Source organism: Tenebrio molitor, chromosome 2 (genome assembly GCF_963966145.1).
Source record: "Tenebrio molitor chromosome 2, icTenMoli1.1, whole genome shotgun sequence".
Classification (NCBI taxonomy): domain Eukaryota; kingdom Metazoa; phylum Arthropoda; class Insecta; order Coleoptera; family Tenebrionidae; genus Tenebrio; species Tenebrio molitor.
Genome location: NC_091047.1, coordinates 16,838,028 through 16,856,982, shown reverse-complemented (window position 1 = coordinate 16,856,982; position 18,955 = coordinate 16,838,028). Strand labels below are relative to the sequence as shown.

The following is an 18,955-nucleotide window of genomic DNA, read 5'->3' as shown; positions in this document are numbered from 1 at the left end:
AATTTTTACACACGATTTCAGATCTTCAGAAAACACAATGACAAATTAAAATGTTTAAATTGTCAAGATGACACAAACATCTTTAAAAAAAAGCAGTGGCCCATTTGATTATAAAAAGTTTCGCGCGGGTCGGTAATATTCGATTGCATAGCGACGAGTTAAGTCCTCGATGGTATTCTCGTTTATTTTATTTTGAGAGTCTTCTGTGGGGCATCAGTCCTGCCACACCCTGTATAGATTTGATATTATTATTGGATGTCGCAGGGCCCCAAATAGAGACTTGCATCGGGGCCCTAGATATCCCTGATAATAACACTTTGAAAACATCACAAATTAATTATTGTCAATTTGTTTTCAGTTGCACAAGTTAAACACATGCGATTAATTTAAATAAGAAAAGTTTATTTTCATGGTTTGCACGTAAATTCAAACATTAAATGATATCAATTAAAACAGATTAAAAACATGGTAATGCATAGAAGATATCTTGTTAGAATAAGAATTGCTCCACTATCTTTTGGAGGTTCCGTACTGGTAGTATTTGAAGAGGTGACGTTTTCTGGAACTGCGCTAGTACTACCTGAAGGTAACGTAGGATCTGAAAGAAGTATTAAAAATGAGCATCAAATAAACAGACAGAATTGAAAGAATGTAGAAAAAACTTACTTGTTGATGAACCGGGAGTTTGTGATGGTGTAGTAATCAGAGGAAGTGAGGTACTATTGATATTTTCTGGTGGTGAAAGGTCTACCGGAACTGACGTATCATTAGTACTATCTAAAATTTAAATAATAATATATAATTAGCGGTCACAAAAGCAATTTGTTTACGTACTGGAAGGAGGAACTAATGGAGTCACAGTTGCTGCAATTCAAATAGAAGATTAGGTATAACAATGACAAGACGACAAAGACGTAATACTTAAATTTTATAGAACAGTTACCAATTGACGTAACAAAAAACTTACTCGTTATTGGTACTTGCGTTGTTACATTTTGAGTTAAGACTTGATGTACAAACATATACAAAAACTAAAAAAAAAAACGTAAAAAATGTCGATTTTACTGTTGCCTTTAAAATTTACCACCAAAAGAAGTCGGCACTCCATGTTGCCTCTTACAGAAGTAATAGAAAATTTGTTCAAGCGTCTATTTATACGAAATAAAAATAAATATTTAATTATACACGGCGGCACAAAAACCCCTGTTCGAAATGTCTTGTTGCATCTCAAGAGTTCGAGAATGTTTACCGTTTATTGTTCGCAACTGTTTACGTGCTAATTTAAGTTCTTTATCTGTTTAGATAATCGTATTTGTATAATGATGCACGGAGGACTTTTAATTTAAGACAAGTGTTGTATTTTAGGATGTGTTTGCTGTTCTACTGAATTTGGTAAAACCAGAATATTCTGGTTCAGCAATATCTAGCACGAATGGCATTATTTGTTTGTGACAATATTTTTCTTTCTGTGTTAACGTCCAGTAGAGCACTCGGATTTGTATCATTTACGGTGAATACCAAAAATAATAGTATTAGTAAGATTTCTCTTTTCTATATATCAATATTACATATTATTTTTAATCTAGGTATTACAGAAAGTAAAGTTATATAAAGCAGCCAATCTTTGCAATTTTTAAAAAACGCGTGCGACAAAATGGTGTCTTATAAAACTCGTATAATAAATAACTAATTATCTTATCGTGTAATTGTTGAATCCTTGTTTACTTCATTTTTAATTTCATTTGTTGTTCACTTATATTAGTAGGTAAATTTTAAAATGTATAAATAACTATGACAGAGAAGAGCTAAAAGATTCATGCTTTCGGAATTTGTAGTGAAATATAAAAAAAAAATCAGTTTATAAAACTACACTCCTGGACAGAAAAACCCGGACACTAGAATTTTTTCATTTAATAATTAATTTAAGATTTAAGAAAGTGAACAATAATAATAAATGATAACAAAAACTTCTATTTATAACAATCGACATGTGTAAAACTGATTAGAGAATTGGAAGAAATGTGTATCTCCCTTGTATTTTAAGGAAAATTTAAAAAAATCAAATTTTTTTTAAGTGTCCGGGTTTTTTTTGTCCAGCAGTGTATATTCCTGTTCTAAACATTCTAAAATTTCTTCTGAAGATTTACATTTTTACAACATTTATATTGTTGTATTTTGCATTTTCTTTAGTTTTGTTTTCCTTATAGGTATGTTAAACACTGCCAAAATAATTTGCAAAAACCAATAAGTATCCGAATTCGATTACATATGTATTTTTTGAGATATCGTAATGAAAGTGGCACTTTTTTACACGCAAAATCGTAGTGAAAGTAGCACTTTTTTACACGAAAACTCATAGTGAAAGTAGTACTTTTTTGCATCATTTTATTTCATCTCCTTGGAGATGATTGTCAAAGCATACCTATTTTTTTTTGTAATTTTTCATAAAGCCTTTTTCGATATGCAAAAAAATAGTGTGTACAACACGTTATGAAAGTCCCTTTTTTCACTTATTTGCTTGATTAACTCGGGCTACGCCTCTCATTAATCAATCTGCAAATTCGTGAAAAAAAGTATGACTTTCATAACTAGTTGTACAAATAACTATTTATGTAATGTGTACCTACCAAAAATAGAAGAAACTGTGAGTAACGCAATGGATTAAAATACTCACTCGATTGGGTTAAGCTTGAAGGACTTGTTTGAACTGTTGTTGGAAAGAGAATTGGAGTTGGTGATGAAGATGGTGTATTGTTCGTAGATACTGCAAATAAAATTTACCAAACAAAAAAAATTATAATTATGCAAATTAAATAATCCAAAAAGAAATAACATACTTAGTGTTGTTATTGCAGTTATTGAAGAAATGGAGAAACTTGTATTTGCGTTTTCTGTTGAGAGCTCTATTGTGGTTTCTGAATTATTCGAAGGAGATTTATTCTTTACAGTAACTATTAACAAAATATACGAGCAAATAAATGGAAAAATTACAAAAAAAAAATATAGAAAAATAGAACAGAAACAACTAAGTCCTTGTACTGATATCTCCAAGGTGTCACTCTAATTGTAAAAATTTTTACGTACTTAATTAAGAAACTCAGTTATTTCGTTTGAAGTATGTAGCTATTGTGGTATCTGAGAACTGAGAATTAATCTGTTGTGTTTTGACTATTTACAGGTGTTGTGACATTGCCAATATTTGGTAGTAGGAATTAACATTGTAATAGAATTCGTAAAAGGTGACAAATAATGCCGAGACTTACTAGGTTCTGATGTTGTCTGAACAGAAGAGACATTTTTTGTATTTAACATATCATCATCGAAAGTTGCTAAAAATGAAAGTAAATCGATAGTAGGAAAAATAACATAAAAAACGTACTTATTTCGATTGAAGTGGGAATAGAAGATATTGTTGTTGTACTTGAATATTCTCCAGATGACAGAATAGAAGTTTTTGTACTGTTCGTATTGTTAAAATCTCGTGAATTCTGAACAGAAGAATTTGCCTCTGAAGTTGACGTATCACCTAAAGTGGCTAAATCGAATAAATGAGGAAACGTCTCAATGGGATAATAAGACGAATTAAAGAAGACTTACTTGCTTCTGTTGGAGTAGGATTCGAAAGTGTTGTTGTTATTTTTGAAAGCACTGCAGATGACAATGTGGTTGTTTCTGAACTGTCTGAAGGTGTCGTAACATTGCCAACAACTGACAGAAAGAATTAACTTTCTAGAGAATCCATAAGAGGTGACAAATATTGCAGAAAAAAACTTACCAGGTTCGGATGTAGTCTGAATTGAGGAGGATATTTTTGTAGTTGAGGTACCATTGAAAGTTGCTAAAAATGAAAGTAAATTAATGGTATGAAAAATAAAATAAGAAACTTACTTGTTTCAATTGAAGTGGGAACAAAAGATATTGTTGTTGTATTTGAAATTTCTTTAGATGACAGAATAGAAATTTCTGTACTCTTCGTAGTACCGTTAATATCTCGTAAAGTCTGAATAAAAGAATTTGCCTCTGAAGTTGAAGTATCACCTAAAGTGGCTGAATCAAATAAATGAGAAAACATTTTAAAGGAGATAATTAGACAAATTAGAAAACGCTTACTTGCTTCTGTTGGAGTAGGATTCGAAAGTGTTGTTGTTATTTTTGAAAGCACTGCAGATGACAATGTGGTTGTTTCTGAACTTTCTGAAGGTGTCGTAACATTGCCAACAACTGACAGAAAGAATTAACTTTCTAGAGAATCCGTAAGAGGTGACAAATATTGCAGAGAAAAACTTACCAGGTTCGGATGTAGTCTGAATTGAGGAGGATATTTTTGTAGTTGAGGTACCATTGAAAGTTGCTAAAAATGAAAGTAAATTAATGGTACGAAAAATAAAATAAGAAACTTACTTGTTTCAATTGAAGTGGGAACAGAAGATATTGTTGTTGTATTTGAAATTTCTTTAGATGACAGAATAGATATTTCGGTACTGTTCGTAGTACCGTTAATATCTCGTAAAGTCTGAATAAAAGAATTTGCCTCTGAAGTTGAAGTATCACTTAAAGTGGCTGAATCAAATAAATGAGAAAACATTTTAAAGGAGATAATTAGACAAATTAGAAAACGCTTACTTGCTTCTGTTGGAGTAGGATTCGAAAGTGTTGTTGTTATTTTTGAAAGCACTGCAGATGACAATGTGGTTGTTTCTGAACTGTCTGAAGGTGTCGTAACATTGCCAACAACTGACAGAAAGAATTAACTTTCTAGAGAATCTATAAGAGGTGACAAATATTACAGAGAAAAACTTACCAGATTCGGATGTAGTCTGAATTGAGGAGGATATTTTTGTAGTTGAGGTACCATTGAAAGTTGCTAAAAATGAAAGTAAATTAATGGTATGAAAAATAAAATAAGAAACTTACTTGTTTCAATTGAAGTGGGAACAGAAGATATTGTTGTTGTATTTGAAATTTCTTTAGATGACAGAATAGAAATTTCTGTACTGTTCGTAGTACCGTTAATATCTCGTAAAGTCTGAATAAAAGAATTTGCCTCTGAAGTTGAAGTATCACTTAAAGTGGCTGAATCAAATAAGTGAGAAAACATTTTAAAGGAGATAATTAGACAAATTAGAAAACGCTTACTTGCTTCTGTTGGAGTAGGATTCGAAAGTGTTGTTGTTATTTTTGAAAGCACTGCAGATGACAATGTGGTTGTTTCTGAACTGTCTGAAGGTGGCGTAACATTGCCAACAACTGACAGAAAGAATTAACTTTCTAGAGAATCCATAAGAGGTGACAAATATTGCAGAGAAAAACTTACCAGGTTCGGATGTAGTCTGAATTGAGGAGGATATTTTTGTAGTTGAGGTACCATTGAAAGTTGCTAAAAATGAAAGTAAATTAATGGTACGAAAAATAAAATAAGAAACTTACTTGTTTCAATTGAAGTGGGAACAGAAGATATTGTTGTTGTATTTGAAATTTCTTTAGATGACAGAATAGATATTTCGGTACTGTTCGTAGTACCGTTAATATCTCGTAAAGTCTGAATAAAAGAATTTGCCTCTGAAGTTGAAGTATCACTTAAAGTGGCTGAATCAAATAAATGAGAAAACATTTTAAAGGAGATAATTAGACAAATTAGAAAACGCTTACTTGCTTCTGTTGGAGCTGCAGATGACAATGTGGTTGTTTCTAAATTGTCTGTAGATGTCGTAACATTACCAAAATCTGACAGAAAGAACTAACATTTAAGAAAAATCGTAAGAAATAACAAATTGTACAATGAACAGGCTTACCAGGTTCGGATGCATTAGAAGAAGAATTTATTGGAGTTAACAACGTACCATTGAGAATTGCTAAAAATATAGGTTAATACAAAATGGTAAGAAAAATAAGACTACAAAATTACTTGGTTCAGCTGAAGTAGGAAGAGAAGTTGTATTTGAAAATTCTGTAGATAATATACGAGTATCACTCAAAGTGGCTGCATCAAATAAACGAGAAAACATTTTAACGGGATAATAAGACAATTAAAAAAACTTACTTGCTTCTGTCGGAGTAGTATCCGTAAATGTTGTTGTTATATTTGAAATTACTACAGATGGCAATGTATTTGCCTCTAAACTATCTGTAATAGTAAATAATTGAGAAAACATTTAAACGAGATAATTAGACATTAATTAAAAAATGCTTACTTGTTTCTGTTAGAGCAGGATCTGAAAGTGTTCTTGTTATATTTGAAAGCACTATAGATGGTAACGTGGTTGTTTCTGAACTGCTTCTAGGTGTCGTAATATTACCAACATCTGATATAAAAAATTTACATTTTAGAGAAATCGTAACGAATAGTCTTCACTGCAATAAGACTTAATTGTTTCCACTACACCAAACACACTTTTTTCTATAGTTGATGATGACAAAAACAGTTTTTTTATCGTCACTCTGATGATGACAGCTTTTCTGTCGAAACTCGGATAAGCTTCAGAAAAACCTATGATTTATGTTGGGGAAGTGTTTTAACTGAATACTTCTATTGCAGAAGATTTGGAAGCATTTGAAGTTGATCTATCGCGAATTGAAAAATTGAAAAGTAGAAGTACTGAAGAAACTTACTCGCTCCAGATGAAGTAAGATTTGAAAGAGTAACTGTTGTGTTTGAGAGGTGTATCGGCGTTGATGCTCTGTCCAAACTATTTGTAAAAGTTTCATTGCTTAGAGTTCTTACACCCGCTGGTGTAGAAGAAAATAGTGGTTCGAGAGTAGTATCTAAAAAAGAAATGTAAAGATTGTATTTCTTTCTTCTTCTGAGATGTACGTATATCTACGAAAAATGACTATTGAACCTTACTTGGTAATGTAATTGTTGTTACATTAACTCGTGCCAAAACTTTGTACAACACAAACTAAAAAATATTAAAATTATGATCTGCAATGGGATTAGTGTAAATTTACCGTCAGCAGGAGAATTGACTTCATGGTGGTCGGTACGCTTGCGATTAAATGAGCAAAAATTAATAAAGTTAATATTTATACTTATTTATTAAGAGTTAAGACAAATAAATTGTAAGAATAAGCAAGATAAATGTTTGTCCGTAGAACTGTGTCAGTACCCCAACTTTCTGGCTGCAGTACTTTACAATTTTATCTTTTATTGCACTCTAAATTAGATCATTGCGCTAATTTAGCCTTACTGCTTTATAAAAAAACATATTTACATTATTATGCACGTTTCAAATAGCCAATAAAATGTAAACATCCTTTGCAGCGTGCAATACTCCTCGTTATCATAATTTTTTACTAGCTTTTTGGTACGAGACGTATATTCACCTGATACAAAGAAAACGTCTTTGTTGCTTTCCTATCACTAGTAGTGACTATAACGTGCAGAGTTACGTAATTGCCTGACCACAGTTGGTCCAGATTTGGATACCATTGAAAATTCCTGGTAAATAAATTCTAATTGCTACACGGAGAAATCAAATATTACTCACTTATTACTTAAAATCATTATTTTCTTAAAGTGAAATAGATTTGTTGTTGCAATTGTCTGTGTTAAAATATGTTATGGTGGTTCTTCGAAGAGTTTTGTTTAATAAAGTATTATTAAAAAAATTGGGATTGCAATTAGAGGAATTTCTGTTCATAATGTTGTTAGGTTTTTTTTTTTTTGTCTATTTTATTAATTATTTTTTTCATCGGTGGTAGTGGTAGTGCCTCACTGAATTTGTTAATATGCTTTAAAATAATAATAAAATAACTATAATATTTTATACACCAGAAAGTTGTTTGGAAAATGACAGTTACAAGTTATATTTTGATAGAACAATTTTAACTGACATTCATATTAAGCATAACAGACCAGACATTATTATTTTAAATAAACAACAAAAGCAGGCATATCTTTTAGATATAGCTGTTCCAAATTCACATAATATAACACAGACATATAACACAAAAATTAATAAATATTTAGAGCTGTCCGTTGCTATGAGAAATCTTTGGTGTTTAGAAAAAATTTCGATTTTACCACTTGTAATTTCAGCAACGGGAATAGTACCGCAATCTCTTTTTAAAAATTTAAAAATTCTGGATTTAGATAACACATTGGTAGTTGAAATTCAAAAAGGTATATTATTATACTCATGTCACATCGTGAGGAAGTTCCTTAACATTGACACAGAACATAATACACAACAATGTCAAAATGCGGAGGCAAGACGCCGGTAATTATGTTGATAAGCACTGCACTATTACTTGATAGTAATATCCGTAATAGTGTATGTACTCCGGCAAAATTGCCGTGCCGCCGGGTGGAGGTGGGATAGTTAATAATGTGAGAGTGCCGTGACAACTGTCTAAATGTCAATAAATTCGCTCTCTAATAAAAACGCGCCAAATGTTGTTGCAAGTGCTTCACTGCAATCCAATGGTGCTACACTAGTTAGAAAACGCAAAAAATGGACTATGGAAATGAATATTTTCATTATACGGGAATATTTTCGGATCACGAAACTACAGGATGTTGTGAGTACTTACAGGCTTGATTTATTTAAAGCATTCCAAAGTAAGTACCCCCAGTTTCCTGTTACTATTCAAAATTTAGCTGACCAGAGGAGAGCCATTATGAAGAAAAACTATATCCCTTCGGTAATTTTAGAAAAGATCAAAAATGATGTAAAGTTAGAATTGTCAATTAATTATTCTGACAATAATGAAGTTTCTAATAATTTAGTTGAAAATTCTGTTGAACCGCAAAGTTTACAAAGTTTACCAAATCATAATGACTCTTTCTGTTATCAAAGTAATTCAACACCAAACAACACGATACAAAACGACATAAATAATTTAGACTTGAGTTATAATGATATACATGTTATTAATCAAAATTTTTACTACCATCAAAATTTTAAAGAACAAATTGAAGATGAATTTAATAGAACTCTGAACGAATTTGAACATATAGAACCATTTAATAGACCACTATTACCTAAACAACAAAGCTCCAAAAAATTCTTTGCAATGATTGAAATTTTAAATCAATTCATTTTACCTAAATTTGTAAATAACACGACAAGTTTTAGAAAATTACACAGTATCATATATAGTGGAGCTTTAACAATTATCAGATTAAATGGTTCAAAAGAAATTGACCAGACAAATAATATAAAAGCTAAAGAATTACCAAAATGGGAACGAAGACTAAATAAACGCATTAACAATATCAGACGAGATTTAGGTAGAATAACTCAATATTTAAAGGGTATAAATTCTAATCATCTAAATAACTGTATTAAATCGATTTTAAATAAAAACAGAATACATTGTTTAAAATATAACGAATATAATGAAACATTAATAGAAATTAAAGACACTTTATTACAAAAATTGAATATTTATTCTAAACGATTAAAAAGATATAAAAATAATAAACAACGGAAATTTGAAAATAAACTATTTAGAAATAATGAGAAGTTGTTTTACAAAAATTTAGCAGATAATAAAACTCAAAATAATAATGGTCTACCAAATATAAATGAAATTAAAGAATTCTGGTCAAACATATGGTCAAATGAAGTTCAATTTAATAATCAGGCAGAATGGATTCCTAATTTAGAAAATGAGATACCAGATAGTAATAATCCACATCATATTCAAATTAGCCTTGAAATTTTAGTTAAAAATATTAATAGTTCACATAATTGGAAATCCCCTGGAGGTGACCAAATTCATAACTTTTGGTTAAAAAAATTTACTTGTATTCATAAATGCTTACTTGATCACTTTAACGGATTTATTAGAGAACCTAACACATTTCCAGAGTTTTTGGCCCATGGTATAACATATCTGAAACCAAAAGATTCCGATACTAAAAATCCATCAAAATATAGGCCAATCACATGTCTGCCTACAATTTATAAAATTATGACATCTTGCATTAAAGTAATAATTTACGACCATTGTCAAAAATTAAATATACTTAATGAAGAACAAAAAGGTTGTGTTAAGGAGTGTTTTGGTTGTAAAGAACAACTCATAATAGATACGGTAATAATGGAACAAGCTAGAAAAAATAATAGAAATATTTGTACCGCATTCATAGACTACAAAAAAGCCTATGATTCAGTACCACATTCATGGTTAATTAAAATTCTTAAAATTTATAAAATTAATTTGGATTTGATTAACTTTTTATCACATGTTATGACATTTTGGAAAACTACTTTAAATTTATCAATAAACAATACTAAATTAAAATCTGAGCCTATTCAAATTAAACGGGGAATTTATCAAGGAGATTCTTTAAGTCCTTTATGGTTTTGTCTAGCCATCAATCCTTTGACAAATCTATTAAATAGCACTGGATATGGTTTCAATATTAGAGTTAATAATACCTCACTATCCAAATTAAATCACCTTCTTTATATGGATGACATAAAACTTTATGCATCTAAAAAGAATCACATTTTATCTTTACTAACAATAACTGAAAATTTCTCAAATGATATTGGCATGAGTTTTGGTATTGATAAGTGTAAAACGCAATCAATATGTCGTGGTCATTACGAAAATTTAGAATATATAACTAAAGAAGGAGAAATCATTAAAAATTTAAATAAAGGAGAATTTTATAAATATTTAGGTATTAATCAATCAAATCATATTCAACATTCAATTATAAAAGAAAATTTAGAAAAACAATTTTATTTAAGAATTAAATCTATTTTAAAATCAAAATTAAACGGTAATAATTTAATTAAAGCAGTTAATACATATGCTGTTCCATTGTTGACCTATTCTTTTGGTGTTATAAAATGGTCCAAAACTAATTTACAGAATATAAATATTCAAACTAGAGTTCTCTTTACAAAATTTTGTAAACATCACCCCAAATCTGCTGTTGAAAGATTTAATTTACCACGCGAAAATGGTGGTAGGGGTTTTTCAAATCTAGAAATTCTACAACACAATCCAATTGCTTCACTAAAAAATTATTTTCTCAATAGAGCTCGTGATAACACTTTTTTTAATGCTTTGGTTTCAGCGGATAAAGGTTACACACCTTTAAATTTAAGTGATAATGTAATTTCAGATATTGTTGAGCCAAATATACCTGACACTATAGCAAATATAAAACAAAAGTCTTTACATGGGAGATATTTTAAAGAGCTAGAACAGCCAGAAATTAATATTCAAGCTTCTCATGCATGGCTTAAAAAATCAAATATTCATCCTGAGACTGAGGGTTTTATATTTGCAATACAAGATCGTGTTATAAATACAAGAAATTATAAAAAACACATATGCGGTTTACAATCGATCATCGATAAATGTAGGATTTGCGGAACTGAAGGGGAAACCATTGAACACATCATTTCTTCTTGCACCGTTTTGGCTCAAAGCGAATATAAAAAACGTCATGATATATTCGCAAAAATTATACACATGAATTTAGCAGTTAAATTCAATTTATTAAAGGATACACAACCACATTACATTTATAAACCAGAAAGTTGTTTAGAAAATGACAATTACAAATTATATTTTGATCGCACAGTTTTAACTGATATTCACATTCAGCATAACAGACCAGACATTATTATTTTAAATAAACAACAAAAGCAAGCATATCTTTTAGATATAGCTGTTCCAAATTCACACAATATAACACAGACATATAATACAAAAATTAATAAATATTTAGAACTATCCGTTGCTATGAGAAATCTTTGGTGTTTAGAAAAAATTTCGATTTTACCATTTATAATTTCAGCAACAGGAATAGTACCGCAATCTCTTCTTAAAAATTTAAAAATTTTGGACTTAGAGAACACATTGGTGGTTGAAATTCAAAAAGGTATATTATTATACTCATGTCACATCGTGAGGAAATTCCTTAACATTGACACAGAACATAAAACACAAAAAAGTCAAAATGCGGAGGCGAGACGCCGGTAATTATGTTGATAAGCACTGCACTATTACTTGATAGTATTATCCGTAATAGTGTATGTACTCCGGCAAAATTGCCGTGCCGCCGGGTGGAGGTGGGATACGAAAAATAACTTACACTTAGAAATTTACAGTAATGAAAATTGTAGACCCTAAATGGAATTAGTCAGTTGAGGTAGGTACTTTTCGTAACAAGTCCAAGAGCTCTTGTTATGAAAAAAGGTAAAAAATAAGTTAGTAGGGCATCAGGGGCGTAGCTACCGCCGTATCAGCCGTATCAATGATACGGGGCCCCCAAGGTACGGGGGCCCCGACGTGTGTAAGCAAAATTTCGTCAAATGTTATCCACAACCTCAAATTCTTATTGATAATAATTTTTGAGAAAATTTATGAGTAAATTTATCAGAAACTGGCACGTAGTCTGTTTGCAAGGTGTTCTAAAATTTTGCGTAAAAATGTCAGGAAATCTGCGCAGAAGCCACAAATTGGTGCAAGCATCAGCTGATCTTTATGTTATGGCTTCACAATGTGAAATTGCTATAGTATTGCCGTTATAACTTTTTATCTGCTCCGCCCACTAAAATTGACCAATCAGAATCAAAGCCAGATTCAATCTGTACAACTTTTCATCACATTTGCCACGTAAAAAAGTTAAGGTTAGAATTTTGCTGTCAAGTCCACAATTATTGTTTTAGGTTCTAAAAAATAAAATGTCATTAAGACAATTCGAATATCAGAAATTTTTACTGTGTAACTCAGATCGTCTTAACAACCTATTTGATTGGTAACTAAGAAAATGAAATGGGCGGGGCAGATAAAATGTTACGTTGTCCTTAGTATAAAGACGGAAATCCGGATAGAATAGAACGAATTCAAAGTTTCAAAGGCAGCGCATGCGTTCTGGCTTAATTGTTTCAATTTGTGGCTTCTGTGCAAATTTTCGCACATTTTTATTTGGATTTAGAACACATACTGGTAAATTTCTGTAAAAATGTACTATCGAATTCATGAAAAACTAGTACAGCAAAATTTTGTTGGAGTAAATTGGGCTACATGAAAATTTCAAATATAAAACGTCTGTCATTATGACAGTTTGAATTTAGCAATGCTCGATCCAACGTCAAACGTCAAACCTATTTAGGTTATCTACTTGACATGTTGGACATTAGTAACCAGTTAACATAAAGGACGTAGAAACGTTACACTACAACATTTTTGAAAAGTTGACATAACTACGACGTCTTGCTGTCCTAGTTTTTCACGAATTCAATAGTATCGGGTGTTTCTTTAAATTTCACCTCGTAGTAGGCGTTGAAGAGTCGATGTGAACTCCCTCCACGATGTGAACGCACGACTCGATTTCAGATTTAAACAGCTGATCGGTGATCCGTAACCCATATAGTGCATTCACAATCGACTCTTCAACGCCTACTATGAGGTGAAATTTAAGAAAACACCCGATACATATTACTTAGGCCCGGTTGTATAAAGCGATGTCAAGTTCTTGTTAAAGTTAACATAATGTCAAGCGATCTGATTGGGGGATATTTAAAATTGGATTTGAATCAGCCAATCAAATGGGCGGGTTTCCGACTTAACACGTTGTTAGCTGAAATGTATTAGTAAATTTTCTGTGAAATTTAGTAGGTTCCGTGTCTAGCTCTAAATATCCTTATTTTGTTAATGCAATTTTTTTGTTTATTTTGTAAAAAAAAGCATTACCCTCCTTCGGGCTTCGCCGTAGTCGGGTAAAAAGGGCCCCCCAACAAATTTTGATACAGGGCCCATTTAGGACTAGCTACGCCACTGTAGGGCATATTATAAAAAACCAGTCTTACCAGTTTATATACAGTGAAACAATGAAAACTCCCATTAGATTTTTGTTGTGACAAAAATCTAATGGGAGTTTTCATTTTTTTTGACTGTTGTAACAAAAATCTAATTGTGTTGTCAAGGCAACTACTAATTCCATTAAATTCATCGAAAGATGACAACTCATTTGTCATCATTTTTTTATTCTTAAAATTTGAGATTTTTGTGCTGTTTCTACTCCCTACCGTGAAAAAAATAGTATATATACTTCTGGAGAGAATGCTCATTTTTCCCTCGGTGCTTTGTAGCCCTCGGGCTTCGCCCTCTGGCTACAAACTGCACCTTAGGAAAAATCATGCATTTCTCTCCCTCAATATATAATATACTATTCTACTCCCGATCGTGAAAAAAGTATATTTTTGCACAGTACACAAGTTTTCTGGCAAAAATATTGTTCAATGTTGAACCCACATTACCCTCGAAAAATAAAATTGTTGTATTGAACATGATTGTGCCTATAATTCCTTAGTTTATTTATCTGCACGTTAATAAGTAATATTTGTACTAGTAAATGATCCATACAAAACTCCTTCAATTTTGATAACATTTTTAAATAAAATTCTTCATCTTGACATATAATTGTTCCTGTACAACTTACAGTCAATTGGAAAAAAATCGAGTACATCAAATTTCCTAAAGTTTAATTCATCCTTTTTGTTGTTAATTTTGATGTTAGCGAGACAAGCAATAGTATAAAAAAAAGCAAATGCAGGCATATGAAATGTTATACCTACCAATGACTACTATACCACACGCACACAGTTGCCACATAAAATTTCGTACATCATCACTCAATAGTCAATAGTATGAATCGTTTCTTTTGAGTGAAAACTGGTTGTTTTTCAGCTCACAATATTTAATTTTCATATTCAAAATTACTTCCTTCGGTGTGAAATTTTTATTTTTTATTTAATTTCCACTATTCCATTGTCACCTATGAATTTATAATACTAGGCACACAAAAAAATTTCAATGAAGCAATAGGTATAATGTAATCCAACTTTAAAAAAACGATGCTTGGCCATGACAATCTGTATATCTGAAGAAAAGTTTGGTTAGGAATTTTGAAAATTTTGAAGTCACGATGTTGCAATACTTATGTTACGTTTTTTTACGAATCGATTAAAAGAAATTAATAGAGAACCAGAGTGTGTCCGAATTGTCGAAGTTAAACTGTAGGTATACAGTTTAGAATTTAATCGAATACAAATTCATTGTTCTCACATTGAAAATGTCCATCAATCGCATCGCTACTTAGAATTTACAGTTCCAGTAACCATCACCGAAGTTTCCACGAATTATTGTATTCTCAATTTGGTTGTAGGTCGTAAAATTTTATTGTATATTATGAGGGATTAACAGGCACAACGGTTGGGTTTGAAAAAGTTGGGAAGCGGCGCGTGCCGTTTTCCGTACAATGCAAATATACAAAATGTACAATACAACCCTGCTTAAAATATTACCTGCTAGTGGTAAACTAGGATTTATAAGCCGCCCAAGATCTTTAACATAAAGTACCATAAAATTTTACGACCTACAAACAAATTGAAAACACAGTATTTATTCATATTTAGTCAGTATAAGGCTGTTGCACAGTAATAAAACTTTTGGGCGAGGTGTAGTTCAAGTTGTAGAAGTATTCAGAATTCTTGGATCGGTCAAACACTGCAGCAGGTACCCTCTCGAGACCCGTCAGTCATAAAATTACCATTTTACAAGAACAGTAAATCTTCCTACTGTGAACAAATTTGTTGGCAAATTTTAGATTTTCTTGAAGGTTGGAGGTATCTGTGTATATATACTTTAGTGGTTTAATCTCTTACTTCCAGAAAATTAATTTAAAGAATGATTTATTTATTGTTGGTTACTGTGCGGTTATTTTATGCTCCTGTCAATTTGACAATTTTTAATTTCTTTCACTTATTACGTTGATTACAAACATAACCTTTCGAAGCAATTGTCAACAAATTTGAGACTTATAAACGTTATTCACGTTGAGTGGAACATTTCAAGGTCAAATAATTTAATTTTTTGGCTCTGTAATTATGTTTTGTAAATAGTGACATGCAGGTAAACACCGTTCACGCTGGATTGAGGATTGCTAAATTCGCATTACGTTGATGAGCTGCATGTCACTATTTACAAAACATAATTACAGAGCCAAAAAAATAAATTATTTGACCTTCAAATGTTCAACCCACCGTGAATAAAGTATATACAGTGAGCGGCAAAAGTATGGAATAAATTCCTAAAAAATAAAACAAATTTTTTTTTCAAAAAAATCTTTGGACAAATCAATTTTAGTTTTAAAAAATACATGTTTTAGTATGAAAGAAAATTCCAAGCAGTCATTTGTTTTCGAGTTATGACGTCATCCATAGTTTTTTTTAAATAGAAAACCCCTATTTTTTTTCTTGATTCTGATAGCCCTTTTAATTGTCTAAATGACAGTATAAAAATTTTGTTATCTTACATAAGGAAATTTTTGAGAAAAAAAAGTATAAAGTTGGAAATAATAAATTTTATAACGAACAAAAACAAGTCAAAAAATCAAGCAGGTAAATCAAACAATCAAACGTATAGAAATTTTAATTTTGATTGGGTGCGGGAATAAAACTAGATAAAACTAAAACAGGGAGAATTTCTTCATAAACTAAAATTGACCTGTTCAAAGATTTTTTTGAAAAAAAATATTGTTTAATTTTTAATGAATTTGTTCCATACTTTTGTCGCTCACAGTATACTGTTCACGTTGGATTGAACATCAGTGGTGCAAATCGCACACATGGGGCATTAACTTTCATATGAGTTATCATCAGTGTGCGGACGAAATAGTACCGGACAAGTCGACCAGTACAACTTTGCGTAATCCCTCGCGTGCACATAAACACGATTCAGCTGGTTCCCTGTTATTGTAAACGAACCAGCTGAATCGTGTTTATATGTGAGTGGGGTATTACGCAAAGTTGTACTGGTCGACTTGTTCGGTACTATTTCGTCCGGACACTGGTTATCATAGTAACAGGTCAGGTCATTTGCACCACTGATGTTCATTCCAACATGAACAGATATTGATATTAGTGTTATTTATGACCAATTCAAATTTGTTTCGGATCCTAGCTCAAACATACGTAAAAGTTATTAGCTAGTGACGTCATGGGTAACTGGGTAAAAATTGAACTGTAAATACCGTGCAATCAACAATTACTTAGATAAGAGGCAACTATGACTTTGACAGTGTCAGATTTTTCGTATCTCTGCTATCTTTAGCTAATAAACATCAAACAACTGTCACTATTAATCAAATTTTAATGCAAAAATAGTTGTTAGAGTCCAATTTTTACCCATTTGCGAGGACGCCATTATCTAGTAACTTCACGTATGTTTGAACTACTCAGAAACTAATTTGAATTGATCATGAGTAACTATTATGTTTCAAATTTGTAACCAATAATAAATAAACGCATCGCATTTTTTTCTGTCATTTCAAACAGGAGAAAACGAGAAAGAAAATCGTGACGTCTTCCCAAAAGGCTATACTATATCTCTATATAAGAAAGATAGGATTACAATAGCGCCTGTTTTCATTACCTGCACAAATAATTTTCAGAAAAAAATCTGCTATCTGATAATACTTCCAACTTTTTCCATTTGCCAGAAATACTTGGAACCCTGTCAGAATCTATCCACTCAGACGTTTATTGAAAAAGATGATAGGTATTTACCTAGTTTCTGTGTAAATTAGTAGGGGTGCTAATATTCAATATTGAATCTTTACTGAGAACAACTAATTACCTACAGTTTGGCCGTTTACTCGACATTAGACACAGGTAGTTCGGCCCAACTGACCAACAACGGCTTCCAGATTGGAAGAATGGGGATAGAAAAGTTTATAAACATGCATTAATTTTATTTTATTATTTGAAAATAGAATTAAGTTTTATTATTGCTTTTAAATGGGGCAAGAAAGTAAAAAACATGTTGCTTGTTCAAGAAAGCGGAAAAGTAGAAAAGAAATTAAAAGAAAAATTAAAAAAAAAAGAAAAGGTTCTAAATGTGTTTTTACAGCTGAACATATAGACAATATTGCTAATTTCAACAATGATATTGATATAAGTTTAAATAATAGTTTAGAAAATTTAGATAACGATGTTTTTTAGAAGAAAGTGCTAATTCTCCAAATGAAACTAAATTTCAGTTGACAGGTCGTAGAATTGTTGACATAAATCACTTATTTTTGACATTAAAATCAATTAAACACCAAGGTTTCGATTGCAGTTTCTATGGTGTAGATATTATCAATGAAAAACGGTATGGTTTAAAAAGTTATTTCAGTTACAAATGTACTATTTGCGGGTTGGAAGGGACATTTAGTAGCGAACCCGACACCGATTCTTCGGAAATTAATAAATCGGCAGTATGTGGAATTATTGCGATGGGTGCCGGTTTTACTCAATTTTCCTATTTATCTGCAGCATTAGATATCCCATGCATGAGCTCGTCAACATATAAACAATAAATGAGATGATTGATGCAGGGCAAGAAGAACTTAGGTTAGCGCTAGAAGCGGGAGAAGTTGATGCAAATGGAGTAGGCATGATTACAGTCATTGTTGACGGAGCATGGAGTAAACGCTCTTATAAAACGAATTACAATGCATTGTCAGGAGTAGTTTCTATAATTGGTGCTCGATTAAAAAAAGTGTTATATATAGGTATTAAAAATAAGTACTGCAGAATATGCGAAAAATTTGCTAAATTAAAAAAAAAGCACCATCACATAAATGTTTTAAAAATTGGAAAAGCACATCAACATCAATGGAAGCAGCTATTATTTTAGAAGGTTTTAAAAATTCTGTAGCTATGCATAATTTAAAATATACTAAAATCATAGGAGATGGAGATAGTAGTGTTTACAAAAAGATAAAGGAGTCGATGCCCTACGGTCCACATTGTTTCATAGAAAAAATCGAATGCAGAAATCAAATAATGCGAAACTATTGTAACAAAATTAGAGAAATAGGAAAAATGTCTAGAGTCGATTTTCAAATTAGAAATTTCTTGCGTAACAATATTTTAAAGTATAGAACCGCTGTTACAAGTGCTATTAAATATCGTAAATGTCATAGAGGGATACT

The 18,955-nt window shown here is 31.2% G+C and overlaps 1 protein-coding gene across 14 annotated transcripts; it reads right to left on the bottom strand.

Annotated features, from left to right (window-relative positions):
* Positions 1–381: 381 nt before the first annotated feature.
* Positions 382–7,080, bottom strand: LOC138123036 (uncharacterized). Of its 14 annotated transcripts, none has more exons than XM_069037535.1 (27): positions 6,949–7,079; positions 6,845–6,899; positions 6,610–6,762; positions 6,192–6,302; positions 6,041–6,124; positions 5,906–5,980; positions 5,793–5,852; positions 5,650–5,724; positions 5,428–5,586; positions 5,315–5,377; positions 5,137–5,247; positions 4,915–5,073; positions 4,802–4,864; positions 4,624–4,734; positions 4,402–4,560; positions 4,289–4,351; positions 4,111–4,221; positions 3,889–4,047; positions 3,776–3,838; positions 3,598–3,708; positions 3,380–3,526; positions 3,264–3,329; positions 2,838–2,951; positions 2,675–2,764; positions 835–864; positions 667–777; positions 382–598 (listed from the first exon to the last, which is right to left on the bottom strand). In XM_069037535.1, exons 1-27 carry the CDS (start codon positions 6,970–6,972, stop codon positions 444–446), a joined length of 2,682 nt encoding a protein of 893 aa, XP_068893636.1. In that variant the 5' UTR covers positions 6,973–7,079; the 3' UTR covers positions 382–443. The 14 variants fall into 14 exon arrangements, 13 of the variants coding, with proteins under 13 accessions (XP_068893636.1, XP_068893634.1, XP_068893638.1 ...); XM_069037533.1 differs by having other exon boundaries at positions 3,380–3,535; positions 6,949–7,078; XM_069037537.1 differs by lacking the exon at positions 4,802–4,864 and having other exon boundaries at positions 3,380–3,535; positions 6,949–7,080.
* Positions 7,081–18,955: the final 11,875 nt, after the last annotated feature.

Bases quoted from the DNA above. Each gene is read 5' to 3' on its own strand.
- LOC138123036 (XM_069037533.1), bottom strand. From the start codon at position 6,972: ATGAAGTCAATTCTCCTGCTGACG. The intron at 6,303-6,609 runs GTAAGTTTCTTC...TTTTTATATCAG, and splicing joins TCTTACTTCATCTGGAGCGA to ATGTTGGTAATATTACGACA. The intron at 865-2,674 runs GTGAGTATTTTA...TTTGAATTGCAG, and splicing joins TTCAAGCTTAACCCAATCGA to CAACTGTGACTCCATTAGTT.